The sequence below is a fragment of the Crassostrea angulata genome, chromosome 6 (assembly GCF_025612915.1).
Source record: "Crassostrea angulata isolate pt1a10 chromosome 6, ASM2561291v2, whole genome shotgun sequence".
In the NCBI taxonomy this organism is placed as follows: domain Eukaryota; kingdom Metazoa; phylum Mollusca; class Bivalvia; order Ostreida; family Ostreidae; genus Magallana; species Magallana angulata.
The window spans coordinates 3,700,544-3,718,830 of record NC_069116.1 but is presented as its reverse complement, the minus strand read 5'-3'; the positions used below and the strand labels follow the sequence as shown (position 1 = coordinate 3,718,830).

At 32.0% G+C, this 18,287-nt stretch overlaps 2 protein-coding genes across 2 annotated transcripts; one reads left to right on the top strand and one right to left on the bottom strand.

Annotated features, from left to right (window-relative positions):
• Positions 1–3,682: 3,682 nt before the first annotated feature.
• Positions 3,683–8,352, top strand: LOC128190807 (multiple epidermal growth factor-like domains protein 10). Its single transcript, XM_052863008.1, has 6 exons — positions 3,683–3,783; positions 4,094–4,146; positions 7,066–7,227; positions 7,716–7,772; positions 8,142–8,223; positions 8,316–8,352. The coding sequence occupies exons 1-6, from the start codon at positions 3,683–3,685 to the stop codon at positions 8,350–8,352; spliced, it is 492 nt and encodes a 163-aa protein (XP_052718968.1).
• An 8,544-nt stretch (positions 8,353–16,896) lies between these two features.
• LOC128190800 (uncharacterized) lies at positions 16,897–18,105 on the bottom strand. The gene has a single exon (XM_052863000.1). The coding sequence runs from the start codon at positions 18,103–18,105 to the stop codon at positions 16,897–16,899; it is 1,209 nt and encodes a 402-aa protein (XP_052718960.1).
• Positions 18,106–18,287: the final 182 nt, after the last annotated feature.

Sequence of the window (18,287 nt, the reverse complement as noted above, 5' to 3'; positions counted from 1 at the left end):
AGAGTACTCATATTTATGAATATTGTATGTAAGCTTTAGTTTTCAGGTATCTTTGATATGCTTTTTTACTCTTTGATTTATTATTCGATTCTTATGAATGTATATACACTACATGTACATATCACGTTCACAAGTTTTGTTGAAAGTAAAATAAAAAAAAATAAAAATGTTGTTGGTTGTGGACAGACACCGAAAACAACTTTTCCCATTAAGTGACCCATTTCATATTAAAACAAGAAAAGTAGAAACAAAATTCGCCATGATCGACAGCGGATGTAAGAAAATATTTATTCAATGACAAGATTAAGTTCCTGCAATGAACACTACTTTAACAACTCATACCACAGACAACTCAGAAATTGTGACACAATATAAAAAACCGTCAACAATAAAGCAAAACTGAGATATTTTTAGTAGAAGATGATGGAGCGTAAAAGACATTGACACTCAATGACGAGTGATTGGTAAGCTTTGATTTATACCTAACCTAACGTGATTTAACATGGATAACGACAAGTTCACAATAATCCACCGAATGTTTCTATAAATTACTTTTGTTTGTATACCGTATCTGTACTTTGGATACCTATCAAAAGCAAAAAGTGTTTCAATGGTACATTTTTAACATTTGTTACCACGCTGATCAACAACGGAAATCAGACTTTGATCTTTCATAGACTGACTATGTTTTGCTAATGTTGTTACGCAAACGGTATACCTTTTATTTCTAATCTTATCACATATTATGTATTATTTCAATGCATACAACTCATTCTTTTATTTTATTTTTTAAAGTTATTTCAAGGGTTTTATTTCTCGATGCAGGTGTAGAAATTAATATTATAAATCAACAAATTCTGACAGAATTAATGCTTAGTTTTTCATGTTTAGATGACATCTATGGCACAGGAGTGTGCAGGTAGTCCAGAAAGACTGTAATATAGATTGCAGTTAATTTCTCATCGGTCAGAAATGTAAAGCATTTTTTTAAAAGCCCTTCGAACATCTCTTAGTGAATGTAGAGATCAGGTACTGATCAACCGTAGGAGCACAATCAGGTCAAAAGCTCTCTTGAATATTCTTGGTCAAAACAATGACAGAAGTAAGAAATTAACAATTTTTTAATTTCCTAAGTTATGTATCAATATTTTTAAAGTAATTCATAAGCTGACAAGCATGACTAGAATAAAGGTCTTGTTATTTATTATTTATCTTTGAACGGAAATGCATGTAATAGTACTAATTTTCCTACAGAATCGGATTTAACCAGCTGTTTTTATTTTTCAGGAAGGAAGGTTGAAGTAATTACAAAAACAGAGTTTACGCAACAAAAACAATACTATATATAAATAGACAGGTGACTTTATTATACAAACTCCGATTTCATAATCATGAAATGGAATACAACAATTTGTTATCTATTAAATGACGCATTTTCATAACTAGCTATGCTTTGTTTGTGATGTAGGCGTTTCTATGATAGATTCAAAGAGAATTAACCCAATTTTCTTATACCCCATGGTGGCTTTTATCTCAACATAGCAAATGTTCCCTTATAATAAGTTTGGAGTATTGTTCAATATTCCTGTAAAAAATCACAAATAGTATTTATATTTTAGTAATTATGATACGTTCAAAATATCGTCCATGATTGCTATGTTTAATTAAACAAAAATAATTTATTTGCATTTATTATATCCCTAACTTTTGCTATGCATGATGGAAATGTGATTTGCCAAATTATTAGTCCCAATATATAACTATATTTAATTATGTTGTTCTCTATTATTTGCATTAAAATTCACCAAAGTTATGTTGTTGTTATAATGGGTTTAAAATTAGGTTATAATATTTTGAGTTTAACAGCAATATGCTTTAAACTCTACGTTAATTTTTTTCTTCAAAATTGATTGCAAAAATAACGTCAAACAAATGCAATGAGAAGTGCACTTTATTCAATTAATTAAGATATAAACACGTTAACGTAGGTCGCGGGTTTGCTGACGTCACAATAGGAATCGGCGTAAAGAGTTGACCGTCATAGTAAACTCATAATTTTATTTTAAAATGACAAATGAGATATTTAGAAGTATAAAAGAAAATATTTTAAAAAGCTTATATGCGGTTTATGACTGTTTTTACAAAGATTTATAATATCAAGTGCTGAAAATTTAAAGATGTCACATACATTGTCACATTTTGTTCTATGAAGATAAAGAATGAGTGTGCGTTAGAACTCTTCCATTTAAAGTCATGTTTTATAATAGAATGTATGCATTAACTTCGCTTTTTTTTTTACAATTATAACTTCCGTTATCTGTACTACCGATTAAATTCTTAAATTTCTGTTGGCTTGAGATAACTGTTTTATTCGATTACTAACTTATAATGTCAGTAGTTGCCTGGCATTTTATTTTTGCATAGATTGACTCAGAGTTTCATAAAAACAAAAATAGCAATGTTATGTATCTTTACAGCCTTACATTAATTGCATTTAATAACATTCACAATAATGTCTAATAAGCATTAACATGTTCTAAAATGTGTTAAACAGCTAGTCTTGTCAATACATGCATTTCAATTTTGGTGTTCTAAGAAGTAAGGAAATGATGACGTCAGGGTAACGTCGTAATGAAAATATAAGGTTTTGAGAAATCTTTTAAAACTTTAAAGTTTTTTTGCCAAAAATTGGCCGAGAACACATACTGATATTTTTTTATGAATTGATTCATAATTATCTCCTCTGTTTTTGTGTTGAGTATGATTAATTTCGTCTGAATCGTTTAAAAGTTTGGAGCATAGTTTTGTCATGCGTTTCTCGGTTAAAATGTGCATTTTACTATACATTTCATTAAAATGGCGTTGCTTGATTTTATTAATGACACTGTATTTGAAACACGATAACATTTTTATCGCGCAGACGAATGTTAAATAAATTTTAGAAATAAAACTATGAAACCTATGGATCACGTGGACAAATTTTCAAGGTAGGTTTTCTCACAAGCAGGTTAACCCGCGAGCTACCTTAAAACGTTCAAACGATATGAACTTGGTTGGTCACGTAATTAAATTCTGATAAGCCCAAAAGGTATAAAGCATAGGTTGTACATAATTGATCAATGCTATGATGTCGAAGAGTTATTCCCCTTGTCACACTATCTGATTAACCATCAAATCTTTACATGATACATGAAATCTACACTTTTGAAACTGTTAAAAATTACTTTTGAATAGATTTTGACTTGTTTGTGTTCTAATAATAAAAAAAAATAATACAACGAAGACAGATATGCTTATTTCTTTGATATTATATTGGTTAGTAGAGATTTGAACTGTTTGCTTGAACATATACAATTCTTTCTCTGAATGATACGACGCTTAAAATAAGGACGTATGAATTTATAATTAGGACATCATAAGGTACTGCACTTCTACATGAAATATATTTGATTTTTTTTTGCCCAAAGTAAGTACACAAAATTAATGATGAGGAAATAAACACGCGTGTGTTTGTAATATATTGAAGTGAGCAGTCAAAGTACGCGTATTATTTACTGTGAGTTTATAAGCAACAACTAGGAAATACCTCCGACAACGTTTGACCGTTCTTTGTGAAGCACTGTACAAGCGTATATCCCCTTTTTCTTGGTATGTTTCATTTGAACAGCAACAAAAATTAGTAATGGAACACCGTTCATTGTTTTGTTTGATGTATTGCGTAAGTTTTTCTTTGACTGTCTGCAAAAATATCACTGGACCAGGAGTATGTATGCCACCGAACAGGTTGGTTTATGCTTTATTGAATTGAATTCTTATCAACGAACGTTTCTCTTAAAATCAAATATTGAACATTTGCAAACATGAACATGAACGACAGAGCAACAATTTGTGAAATAAATCTGCGTATAATTTAATCCACAAGACTGAAAATGGGCTTGTGCTCATTAACTTTAAAATCATTTGCGATGGGTTTTTATACCATTTAATGAAAAGGTTTAGGGTTAATAACAGGCTTATTTTTAATGCTTGACTATTTTTTTTTGTGCTAACCGTTAATGCTAATGCTAAATTAAAGATATATTATATGTTACAGCTCAATCATCACATGTTGTTTGGGATATATTCTAAAACAAAAAATGTGTTTCGGTGAGTAAAATTGTCAATCATTTTTAAAAATGTAGCTTTCATAAAGATATGTTCTTGGATGTGTCCAATTCATTATAAAACGTTTATTTAGTATCACTCTAATCTTCATTTTTTTTAAATAAATGTTTTGCTTGCTCACTCTTTGTTGACGTTCTACAAAAAACAAACCAACTAAAATTGCCTTAAAGAACTAACAACGAGAATTATATTTCCGGTCAATTGGTGTAATTGATTCACGAATTTTATTATCAATCGTCTGTTTATTTGACAATGGATGTAATCCATCTTTAAAAAGATATGATATGCTCAATATTTTGTCTGTTGATTTTAAGGCGCTTAGACAACTTTATTTCATCAATCCAATTATTTAGAGATCTATATCAAATTTAAAAATCCGATAATAAAAATTTAATAAACATAGTGTAAGAGATAGTTAAGATTATTGTCAATTATGCAAATACCATTTCAACCGTGGTTTGATCCTACTACGTTGATATATTTGTAAAAGAATACATTTTCTTGAAACATTAAAATTCATGAATTTAATACACTGTCAAACAGATCATATAACCTTATAATTCTATCAGTTCAATCGAATTTTCGCAAAAGGGTCAGGTCGAGGTCACTACTAAGGTCACTTCTCTCAACGAAAATGGTGATAAAATTAAATATAGTTATCTGCAGTTATCTAGACACATGTATAAGATATGAAGTTGCTATTCTTCAGTGGAATAAAAGAAGAAAAAAGTTTGTCTTTTAGCATTAAAACTACTATATCACGATAATAGACTCGAACTTTTGGCCTTTGATACCGATAAATAGGAAAAGTACTGTAATTTGTTTTATATATTTTAAAAAGTATTTTTCTTAGAAGATAACCAATTTGTTTTTAATTTTTAAATCAATTTTCGCTAATTGATAATCAACGAAAATTGCTCAAAAAATTTCCAAAATCATCTGGATTTTCTGGATTTTACAATCTTGCGCATGCACATTGCATTCTCGCTAAATCACGGGAGTCTTTTTAATATATGTTTCCACAATATCACATTTTGCATGGATAAACTCAGAAACGATAATACAAATACGTGTAAATTATTTTCATTGGAAATTTGCTCTATATTCTGTTATTAAAAGAAGTTACGGGAGATTACTCTAGCACATTTCATTTAATTTAATAAATCACGAAGTGTGTACACGGTGTATATTTTTAAAGCGAGTTATAAACGTTAGTGGAAAAAGTGTTGAATTCTTTAATAGTTTGAATTGAATTTTAAGATGAAATGTATCTACAGCCTCAAAATGGTTTGTTAAAATAAAAAAAAATTGACTATTATTTTCAATGCAATTTCATTACTTTTCTCCAAAATCGTTTAGGAAAAATTCTGCAAGTTTTTGCTACATTAGGGTATACGGAGGCATTTTAACTGTGGTGAAATCCTGTTCCGAGACACAGCTTGTTTATTCTAACTAAGAAGAGTATAGTGAAATTAGTTGTAGGCTTAAAGCTTGGTTCTGTAAATGTCAACAATACGGTGTGTCGATGTATCTATTTCATGATATGCATGTAAATGTCCGATAACATATGCAATGTCAATCCGTGCACGCATTGGTCAAAGTCTAGTATAGTACTAAATCGGAATAAATATTTAAACTTAAATTAATATTGTTTAGCCCGCATTTTCGCTAATTTTTTTAAATTTTGAAAATATTTTGATTATCTTTTTTATGCTTTAATTATGACAAATGTTTTTGATTTTTACATTAAATGAGAGAGAAAATCCGATATTAGTTTTTCACATAGATCTATTTATAGAGTGAGTGCTTAAAAGCTAATAAAAATGTTGTTTGATAGTTTAATCAAATTTTAAGAACATATTTGAAACCCAAGTATCTTATCATTAGTTCACATTATTTGCAAAAAAGTGATACCTACGCCAACGTTCCGCCAAAAATATGGTCCTTGTTAGATTTTAAACCTTGATTACTATTGCTATCAAAAGTAGTGTGCTACTAAAATAGTAAAAATATATTTTAATTTCCTTTTATCTTCATTTAATGAACAATTAATCAAATTAACTTTTGATAAGTCGAAAACCGGAAAAGACTCCCTCCTTAACTGCCTGTCTCTGATCAGTGTCTTAACAATATGTAACGACATTTATTCACAAAATTTTAAGAAGTTCATTTCCTTTGCCGCTTTCTACACTTTAGAGCAGCTTACCTTTTTTACAATGTATTTTCTAGTTATCGTAAAGATTACGATTTGCAATTGCCACTTTTATATATGAACTGAAAACGCAGACTTCTTTTTTGGGAAAATTCAGGGATTTTTTTCAAAGATGTACAACGCTTGATACATCTTGACATATACAATTTCCTGCTTATACTAATTAGCATTTTAGATCATTTTAGATCAACTGTTTCGTACTGCAACTTCAATAACACTTATTTCATCTTTTCAGATTTCGCTCGAAAAAAGTTCGTTTATTCAGTTTTATCTAATGTCATTTATTGACATTTCATCGTTAATATCTCAGCAAAATGATTTTTTTGTTTTAAGAAAGTTTGTTTTATTTGTTAATAGATAAACAAGCAGTTCTTTTTTTTTTTTATTTGATTTGATTTGTCGTATCTACTGTTTGGCGTTCGTCTATATACATGATAATACATTGATAATTACAAATGTTTAAAGTTTTCAACAATATTGAAGACAAGCAAACGATTACAAATTGTTCTGCTGTAAATTCAGTATCATATATCAAATTATATTGCTTTATACAATAGTTCTGTTTTTATATATTTATTACTATAGCACATTGCCATGTGTGTAAAATAATTTTAAATAATGAAGTTACACTAGTGAAGACTCACCGTTTGGGTTTATAAATCATTCGTAATGACATTGATTTGTTGTAGAGTGTGAACCAGGCACCACAGGTAAAAACTGTTCCATGACCTGTCAGCCTGGATACTATGGACCTTTTTGCAGTAAACCATGCTTTTGTGTCTCTGAAATGTATTGTGATCCTGAAAGGGGTTGCCTTTGTAACCCAAACAGTGTTAACTGTACAGATCAAGGTATATCTTTTTAATTTAAAAATGCAACATTTAATAAATCCTAATAAGTTTTTTACGTGATTTTTTGACACAACATGCCAAAACAAAAAAATTATATGCATACACTTTAAAGATATCTGGTCTGCATTTTACAAAAGAACTTACGACAAAGTCGTAAATATTTACAGCCTAGTAAAATGATGTTTTAAGAACAAAAATGAAATTAAAAACATTGATAACAAATATTTCAATTTCTATAATTATATTTCCCAGCAATAAGAATAAATCACTGATAAGTCTGTGATTAATCAGCATTTATTAATTCGGTCGTAAGTCCTAAGTTCTTATGTAAAACGCAGCCCTGATACACAAATATGATAACGTAATCATTTGTGAAGCTCTCTGATATAGCTATTGCAACTTGGAAGTAAACCTGTAAAATAAGGTTTATTCAAAGAAAAGTGAATAACGGTTTAACTCTTTACGGATAGATCAATGCGTATTTACAGATCAGAAATTGACAACAGAATATGCCGAGAATTCAACAGTTTATAAGTCAAATCATAGTAAGTACATACAAAACACCATAAGATTTTATTACACAAGAGCAATTTCGAAAGAACTATTTAGATTATTACAATCCTTTTTATTCTTCTAAATATTGACAAATTCGGATATTTTATCCGTGGCGTTGTTAATGAATCTGGATCAATGTACTGTTATGATTGATTGAATGATTGAATGATTGAATGATTGATTGATTGATTGATTGATAGATAGAGATATAGATAGATAGATAGATAGATAGATAGATAGATAGATAGATAGATAGATAGATAGATAGATAGATAGATAGATTGTAGATAGATAGATGGATTTACGTGGTATTTCATACAGTATAGTTTCTTTAATTGGGTTGTCTTTTTTAAAAACAGAATCACAATTCATTGACGAAAACATCCTCCCCTCGTTGGTATTTGCTATCACTGTATTGCTCATCAGTATTATATGTATCAGGTATGAACATTAGTTAGTTGAGTTTTACTAAAACTGATAAATATATTCATTCCAAGTAAGGGCTATATTAATACTCTGTTTTTGTTTTGTAGATTGCTGTATTCAAAGATAATGAAAAGAAAAGGTTAACATGTGGGATATACTAAGCTAGCTTTAAAATCTTTTAAAAAAAATTAAATCTAAGTGGTACTAGTAAATTTAAGCTCCGTAGTAACGATGACACTTTCTATTCAGATAAACAATCCGCGCAGAACATGCAGATAGACAACCCGGCACCTTGTCTAGGGCTAAACCCGGATGCCCTTCCTCAGCAAACCATAAAAAGTGTAAATATAAACTGCCATCTACAGAATACCACCAAGCAAAGAGTTGATGAAGAGATAGAAATCATTAGTTGTAAAGCAATTCATAACCAATCGTCAGATCGACAAACAGAAAAAGTCACACATGCGTGTAAAACAACCATTAACCATTCTGTAAACGCAAAACAAGGGAAACGGAAAAATGGCGGTAAAACTGTGATGATAAAGTTTCCTGACTCAGCATCTGATTCAGTTTCTAGCAAAAGAAAAGTACAAGTGAAATATTCAATAACCCAAGAACCATCTTCCGATAAAGAACTATATGCGAATCAAGCTGATTTGACTCATGCAAACAAATCTTTTACACCAGACAGTCCAATGGACAAATAGGACTCTGAGGTTAAGTAGTCTAAATATAAGGCAGAGGAATTAACATGATGTTAACAACAATGCATAATCAAAGTACTTGGCTCTTTGTAAAGACTGAAAAGACTCTCTCTCTCTCTCTCTCTCTCTCTCGCTCTCTCTCTCTCTCTCTCTCTCTCTCTCTCTCATGCGATTTGTATGTGTTTAAAATGCATAGTCCTGTTTTTAAAACACGTTATTAATAAGAGAACTAAAAAAGATAGAAAATTCTCTCGAAATTAAAAAAAGAAACAAAATGCCTACACTTTTTACAAAACGTGGCTCTTTGTGTAACTATTTGGTATAGCGGAAGTTTTTACTTTGACGCTGTTTTTGTTTACTTTTGAAGTTGTGCAATTTACAGCAACATTGGCGATTTGCCTGCCTTCAGCCAGGACTCTGTTTCGGCAAAGCCCTGCTAAAAATGCGAGGAAAGAAGTAAAATGAAAAACTACAAACGTAAATTACCATGTGGAGACATTTGGGTATAGTCCACTAATGCATTTTCCATAGGCGGTAATGTTAACGTTATGGTTCATAGCTCTGGCCCTAATTTTCGTTCAGCAACGAGGGACCTCTTGAATGAAAGCTCATCAAATTGTCTCTTTCCTGTTAAAATTTCGTGGTTTGAAGTCAGATTCGTTTTCCGGCAAAATGCGTCTGTATTGAAAAACTCTGAAAATGAAAGTAAAAGTAGGGAATTTCTCAGTTTTGGAAAGGGTGTACATCAAACAATTTCAATTCTTTTCTTCAAATGATAATTCAATTTTGACACTTGTTTTAAAAATTGCAAATCCTTTTTTCTGACATGTGTCAAGCATTCTGATTTAAAATGTCCCAATAAATGTATATACACTCTGCAAGTATAGGGACTATTTTGCTTAAAGATAATTCGTTGTTGTCCTACCGATTCTTACAATTGAACAAAATATTTCTATCCCAAAGATAAATTGTGCCCTTTGCAGCACTTTATTAATATTGACATATATTCTTTCTGTAAAATCTAAGAAAATATTACAGATATGAAAAATAGAAGATAGGTTTGCTTTATATTTAGCATAAATAGCATTAAATTTGAGCTATTACATAAACTCTATCTTACAAGGTTCAGTCCCCTATTAATAATTTTTATAAGACCTGGGAAGAGATAATCCCTAAACATCTGTATAACGTCCATAACACAGATCCAGAGGTGACATACCAGAAAAGATATTATTTACAATGTTTAAATAATTTTCATAAATAACATCTTAAAGAATAACATCTGGATTGATGTTTTCAAAATTCTTTAATCTGGAAGATATTGACACATATTGATATTGCATGCAATGATCAAAGTCTAAAATTGTAAGTGCTTTGGTTTAATTTTCACTAATTCTAATTTGTATAAGGGCAATGTAACACAGGAAGTACCTTATATTTCGTTTGAACAGTTGTTAACTTAATGCATAACGCTTTGAAAGCATCGTGTTTGATTTTTGTTAGATTACGAGATTCACATTTTAAATATAAATATTTTATTACGCAGGAACAATTCAAGGAACATGACATTAACAAAATGTAGATCTTTGAAAAGAACAATGTAGCAATTAATCGTTTTTTTTTCCTTTCGTCTTATTAGATGATAGACGACATTCACCATTATTAAACTATTATGGATTTATGCAATACTTAGTTTGGACATTCCTAAGGTTGTCTTTCAAACTATTGGCGGGTCGAATGTCTACATGGTATTTAACATGTAAGCTCGGTTACCGAACGAAATCATTTTAATGCGACACTAACTTTGGACTTAATTTTGTGTTGTCATATTGTTAATTTGAAAACACATGGAAATGTCAATTATCTTGCCAGTCATAAACGCGTTTGAAAGTTATCTTGTTGTGTTTTGTTTTGGCACCTCTGTTAAATGTTGCACTGGGTACTATCATAGTAAGGATAGATGTATAGGTAAGTATGATCAGCCATTAATACAATTAGGCACGTGGTCAAATTTTTATAGGCTCAAACAATAGAGAACAAAAACGTCTGATTAACCATCTCGCCATTTCTTCATAGATGATACTTTAGATGTAAGAAGTATCTTCTTATATTTTGTATTAAGTAAGAATAAATAACATAAAAAACCAGCATTGGCCTAGTTATTTGAAATAAATTACAATAATAAATTCATATGACTGCATAATCCATTAGAGTCTTTTATAAAATCTGTCTCATGTGAGTAAACGTAATTCTTGACAAAAGTCAGAAACCCGATGAACGCGTATATATCGATGTAAAGTCTCAATGTGGTGACACAAATAAAGTAATGATTTGATAATAGGCTTTCAATCATCCATATTATTGTTCTAAAAGCTCTAATTAAAGCTGCCTACTAGTGCAGTTTTACTTTATCTTCATGTAAAACAAAGCTATTCATGCACTTCTTTAGGCGCCTTTACATGTTTTTTTATGATTAATAATACTCTATATTTGAATCTAATGGAGTGTTATAACTATGATTATACAAAACATGAATGTAGAGCGTGAACCAGGCACCACACGTAAGAACTGTTCCATGCCCTGTGCACCTGGATATTTTGGACGTCAATGTAATAGACGATGTCACTGCCCACCAGGCAAGTACTGTGACCAAACGAACGGGTGTCTGTGTAAGTCAACAAATGTTTACTGTACAGATCAAGGTATGGTAATCCAAAACAAACAACGAGCAATTTAAATTAAATTTTGGTTTTGCATTGTTTGTTTGGTGTTTTTTTTTGGGGGGGGGGAATTTTGGTTTTATTTATTATTTGTATGAATCATTGGTAGAAACGTCTATAAACGTACGCAGTGAATGTTTTTTATAAGGTATTCAACTTAAAGTAATTTTTTCATTGACAGAACCGACAGTGACTGAAACAGTGACCAAGGCAACAGTTCATTAGTCCAATTACTCTAAGCAATACCAGTATAGAGACTTATTTTATATTTTCATAACTTTGAATACACATATAGAAAGAAAAACATACTGTTTTAATTAAAACCTTTTTAATTATTGAAAACATTCGATTTTCTTGATTTTTATTTTAAGATTGACATTTGACAGTTTGTTATTGTCATTTTTCATCTGAGAGTAAGTGTAAATATTAGACTCCATGCAATGTATCGGTAGAAATTACTACAAACACTCGATATCAGTCACCACCCGTCTGTTCATGCTTTTTGTCAGGTATTGTTACTTTAAGGTTTAAGCCATTATGAAATGTTGAATTTAAAAATTGATATCTATAACTCTTAATTTCATTGCACTTTGATGTATGCTTTAAGGTTACGATGTTTAACAGTTTTGAGATGTAAAGGTAAACATATAATTGTTAATCAGGTTTGAATTTTAGTTCTAAAGAAGTATAAATCACTCTATTTTCTCATTCCCAAATAAGTTCAATAAAGTTTTCTCGTGTTAAAAATATATTCCACAGGCATTGAGACTGAATCTAAAGTCAGAGCCCAGCGTCCGTCTTCAGAACATGACCTGAGCGTAGTGACATCATCTGATGTTTACAACTACTTAAACCTCAGAGTTAATTATCAAAACTTATCTCATTATTACACAGATAGCATAGATACTGGCGTAGAGCCGTCTCCTTGTCCCTGACTCTCATCAAATGACTCTTCACAAAACGATCAAGAACGTATCCATTTCAACTTGCACTCCTTAAGGATCAATCGTCAGAGAAACGTCAAAGAGTTTGATAGAAATCCTGTTAACGGGGCGAACCTCGGACCAGTTTAGAAACAAACAATATATCTCTATTCATCATCAAGAACATATGATACAAAGAAACTTTCACATGGCAAGTCAAAACAGAGAAAAAGCGACAAAACCATTAAACTAAAACAACCACAACCAGCATTTGAAACAGTCGTTTTCAAACCCAAATCACCATCATCATTATCATCACCATCCCAAAACTGGACACAGAATGAAGAGCTATATGTGAACGATAATGAGTCGCCATCTAATCGGAGCAATCTAAGACCAGACAGTCATTTGGACGGAGACGAATCTGACAAATACTTTGACGTCTGTTACGACGATCAGTTGACAGGAGCCTTCTCTGTCCGTTCTTTGTCTGGTTCCTCCAAAACTGGTCCTGATATGTCAGATTACTTTGATTTGCAAGTTTTGTTGAAACAATGAGGCTAATATTTGATGTGGATGTTATCAAATTTAACAGCATCAAAATGTGTAAACTTTATAAATTGTTCTTGGTTTGTAATGAAGACTTTTCGTAGACATTCTTTTCGATATAAAATTGGATGCTCAGGAAAACATCAATAATATGTCTGCATCTAGTTTGATATATAATTTCGAAGATATTTTTAAATATTGTTTTAGATGAATATTTCATATAGTTCTATTTTTGTTTACTATTTTGGATTTGTATGAAAGCAAACGTGTAGACGAATATGATTGTATTTGATGATGTCATTGTTCGTTACATAATGACGATTATGTCAAATTCGTACAATAACTATGAAGCATAAGTTCAAATTTTGGAGATCGCATATTTAATGTGAATTGTAAAACATGATATTGATGTGGTTTACAATTATTGCCATTTCTGGTTTAAATGAGGAGTATAATATGACAGTTGTAATTTAGATTTTTTTATCTCGACGTCTAATAAACTATGGCAATAGATAAGGAAATATTGATTGTTACGCATTTACATGTAAACATGTCCTCATTAATTTCTATTCATGATGCACGAGAAGCAAGTGAAAAACTTCATTAGTTTTGTTGAATGAAATTTGATGTAATGATATTATGTATCTAAACATACAGGTAAACAATTTAGATTTTATCGGTGTGAAATTTGTTTTGTTGCGAAATGAGCTCTGAGTCAAATCATGGATACAGAAAGTTTCTGGGATTGACAAAAAAGTAAATCTCAAATCAAAACAATGACAGAATGTATGAAATTAACAATTGTTTAATTGTTTAATTTCCTAGATCAGGTATCAATATTTTTATTGATTCATAAGGTAACAAGCATGACTAGAATAGAGGTACTATAATTTATTATTTATTCGTAAACGGAAATGCATGTACATGTAACAGTACTAATTTTCCCATAGAATTGGATTTACCCAGCTGTTTTTATTTTTCAGCATAGGAATGAAGGTTGATGTGATAACAAAAGAGAGTTTACGCTACAGTTTCAGTACTATAAATAAAAAAAACAGGTGATTTTATTATACAAACTCCGATTTCATGACATAAAATACAACAATTTGTAATCTGCTAAAGACTCATTTGCATAACTAGTTATACTTTTTTTTATGACGTAGGCGTTTCTATGATAGATTCCAAGAAAATTAACCAAACTTTCTTATACCCCATTGTGGCCTTTTTTTGTCAACATAGCAAATGTTCCCTTATAATGAGTTTAAAGTATTGTGCAATATTCCTGTAGAAAATCACTAATAGTATTTATTTTTTAGTAATCATGAGATGTTCAAAATATCGTCCATTATTGTTATGTTTTATTAAAAATAATTTATTTGCATTTATTATATTCCTAACATTTGCTACGCATCATGTAAATATAATTTGCAAAATCATTAGTCCCAATATTTAACAATATTTAACTATTTTGTTCTCTATTATTTGCAATCAAATACAACGAAGTTATTTGTTGTTATCACGGGTTTAAAATTAGGTTGTAATATTTTGAGTTTAACAGCAATATGCTTTAAATTCTCCAATTCTTTTTTTTTTCAAATTGATTGCAAAAATAACGTCAAACAACTGCAATGAGTAGTGCACCTTGTTCAGATAAATAAGATATAAACAGCACGTTAATAAGTTCAAACGATATGAACTTGGTTGGTCACGTAATCAAATTCTGATAAACCCGAAAGGAATAAACGTTTGTAAAGGTTAAACGTTCAAAACCTTGTTTTAATGTTTACAATAATGCATAAAAAGGAAAAGCACGCACGGTAATCATTGTGAGGTCATAACATTTTTAACGTTTTCTCTCTTCTTTAAGATCTTATAACTGAAATAATCTGTAAACGTAAGGTCACTTTGTCACAGGGGTCCTTGTGATTAATGGTGACACCTGCGTGTTCGTTGATATATGATTTATTCACTATAGTTGTAATTCAAAATTCATCCTGGAAATATACATCGATATCATTTAGTGACATAATTCATACAAGATAATAATTTATTGTACAGGCATAAGAGTTACATAATTGATCAATGCTATGATGTCGAAGAGTTATTATCCTTGTCACAGCATCTGATTAAACATCAAATCTTTACATGATACAATGAAATCTAAACTTTTGAAACTGTTAAAAATTACGATTGAATAGATTTAGACTTGTTTGTATTCTGATAAAAAAAAAATAAATGATACGACAAAGCCAGATATGCTTACTTCTATGATAGTATATTGATTAGTGCAGAAACGTGTAAAAAATTAGAACTGTCTACTTGAACATTTACCATTCATTCTCCTAATGATACAACGCTTAAAATAAACATTATCAAGGACGAATTTATAATTAGGACATCATAAGGTACTGAACTTCTACATGAAATATTTTTGATTTGTTGCCCAAAGTAAGTACACAAAATTAATAATAAGGAAATAAACACGTATGTGTTTGTAATATAATGGAGGTTTTTAAAGGTAAAACCCCTGTTTACGAGATATCTATACTTACCTGCATCAACTTTTTGCATTTTCCCCGAGCTGCCTACGATCATGCCTGAACTTTTGAGACCACCCCTGTGGTATCATCTAGTGTTTACCCATAATGCACAAGCATACTTCCGTTTCAGTTTTGTGAGGGCCTACACAACTAGGACCCAATGAACAGGGGTGGGTGATGCAGGTAAGTATAGATATCTCGTAAACAGGGGTTTTACCTTTAAAAACCTCCAGTTTACATCAATATCTATACTTACCTGCATCAACTTTTTGCAGAATTTGTAGCAGAAATATTGGGCGGGATTACAATCACTATCATATAATAGTAAAATAAAGAATACACTCACCCAAAAAGATATTCTATTTTTGTTCTTTTTCTTTTGCCCATCTCGATGTATCAAGAACTGATGACTTGGCAAAGCGAGCTTCTCCTTGAGGAACATCTCTCATATAGAATGAAGTAAAGGTGTTTTCTGTTGCCCAATGAGCTGTCTGTAGAATTTCTTCTAGAGTTGCACCATTGAAAAGGGCCCATGAAGTTGCCAATCGTCTTGTATCATGTGCACGCACATGAGATAAGGTCTCACTGTTATGTTCATACACAAACTTTACTAGTGACACAATCCATCTTGAAATTGAATTCTTGGATGCTGGTTTTTGCGAGTCCGATTTGTAAGTCAAGAATAAACACTTTTCATCACCACGAGAAGACTCTGTCCTTTTTAGGTACATTTTAAGTGCTCTACAAGGACACAAAAGCAAGTCTCTACTGTCTGTTGCAAAGCTATTAAACTCTGGTATGAATATTGGTTTCCATGGCTTTCCTAATCTCTGAGTTTTGGCTAAAAACTGTATATTTGGTAATAAACGTATTCCATTCTGCTCAAGACGTAAATGTGACTCTCCAATTGAAAGAGCTTGAATTTCGCTTACTCTTGATGCTGTTGCCAGAGCCACAAGGAACACTGTCTTCCATGTAAGGTACTTCATATCGCATGAATTCATCGGTTCAAATGGGGAGTCACACAACTTCCAAAGAACAGTCGGCAAATCCCAATTTGGAAGTAATGGTCGTACATTAGGTTCAGAATTGTATATTCCTTTTATTAACTTTGACAGATCAGTGTTGTTACTGACAGAACTATTGCTCCAACCCTTATGCATAGATGCTATCGCTGACCTATAACCCATTAAAGTATTTGGCTTACAATTACGTTCTTCATGCAAATAGATGAAGAAGTCTGCTAAATCAGCTACAGTGGCCTCAACTGAATTCTTTTGGTTTTTGGCACACCATTCCTTGTAGATTCGTATTCTAGCATCATACATTTTTCTTGTTGACTGTCTTCGTGAGTTGAAGATAAATGACTTAGCTTTCTCAGAAAATCTATTCTCTGTTCTTTGTTGTTTGAAATTTTCCAAACCGCCAGATGCAGACTTTCTGGACTTGGATGAATGAACTGCCCTCTTCTTTGAGTCAACATGTCTCTTATTATTGGAAGTTCCCTTGGAATGTCGACCAATAGATGTAGTAGGTCTGGAAACCATGACTGTCTTGGTGAAAACGGAGCGATGAGGAGAAGAACACACGACTCCTGTTCCACTTTCCTGAGTACTTTCGGAATTAATATGGGAGGCGGAAATGCATATGCAAACATTCCTGTCCAATCTACAGCTAGCGCATCGCATTCCCATGCCAAGGGGTCTGGAAACGGAGAACAAAACACTGCTAGTTTCCGGTTTTCCCTTGTTGCGAATAAATCTATGTTTGGAGTGGGAAAAACTCGAAAAATCTGCTGAACTATTTCTTGGTTGAGACTCCATTCTGTCATCTTGGGAATTTGTCGCCCTCTGGACAACTGATCTGCTATTACATTCTTTTTCCCTGGAATGTGAGCTGCTTTGAGCTGTATCCCGAGAAGGTGACACCAATGCAGAATCCTCCATGTCATCACGCATAGGGCTGCAGACTTTGAACCCCCTTGGCGATTGATGTAAGACACTACTGTTGAATTGTCTGTCCTCAGCAAGACTTGCCTGTGTTTGACATTGTCCCTGAAGTGATGAAGTGCATTCTCCACTGCACTGAGTTCCAACAGATTTATATGTAATGACTGTTCTATCACCGTCCATTTCCCCGACACATTGCGATCCTCTAGGTGGGCTCCCCACCCGTAAGTTGATGCATCCGTCCACAAGGTTAGGTCTGCTCTGAAGCTCAGAATAGACGTTCCTGCCAGAACATTCCCTCTCTCTATCCACCAGAGAAGATGTGGGATGAGGAAACTGTCCATTTGAATCAGATGATCCAGTTCGTCCACATGTGGACGCCACTGGGACAGAAGGCAGAACTGAATGGGACGCATCTTGAGTCTGGCAAGAGGTACCAAATCTATACAGGCTGCCATTAAACCAAGGATTCTGAGGAATGTACGTGCTGGGATAAAAGATTCCATAACCATGGTAGAAATTGCCCCAAACAGACTGAGAAAACGGTCCAAACTGGGGTAGACCATACCCTGTTGGAGGTTGAATAGTGCTCCAAGATAAGTTATCTGTTGCGTTGGCTGCAGAATTGACTTGGATTGATTTATTACCAGGCCCAAGTCCATCAGCAGAAACAAAGTTCTCCTTAGTTGATGAA

Excerpts from the sequence above, each read along its gene's own strand:
- LOC128190807 (XM_052863008.1), top strand. The coding sequence starts at position 3,683 with ATGGAACACCGTTCATTGTTTTGTTTGATGTATTGCGTAAGTTTTTCT. Across the intron at positions 3,784-4,093 it reads GTATGTATGCCACCGAACAG|CTCAATCATCACATGTTGTT; the intron begins GTTGGTTTATGC and ends TATATGTTACAG. Across the intron at positions 4,147-7,065 it reads AAAACAAAAAATGTGTTTCG|AGTGTGAACCAGGCACCACA; the intron begins GTGAGTAAAATT and ends GATTTGTTGTAG.
- LOC128190800 (XM_052863000.1), bottom strand. The coding sequence starts at position 18,105 with ATGGTTATGGAATCTTTTATCCCAGCACGTACATTCCTCAGAATCCTT.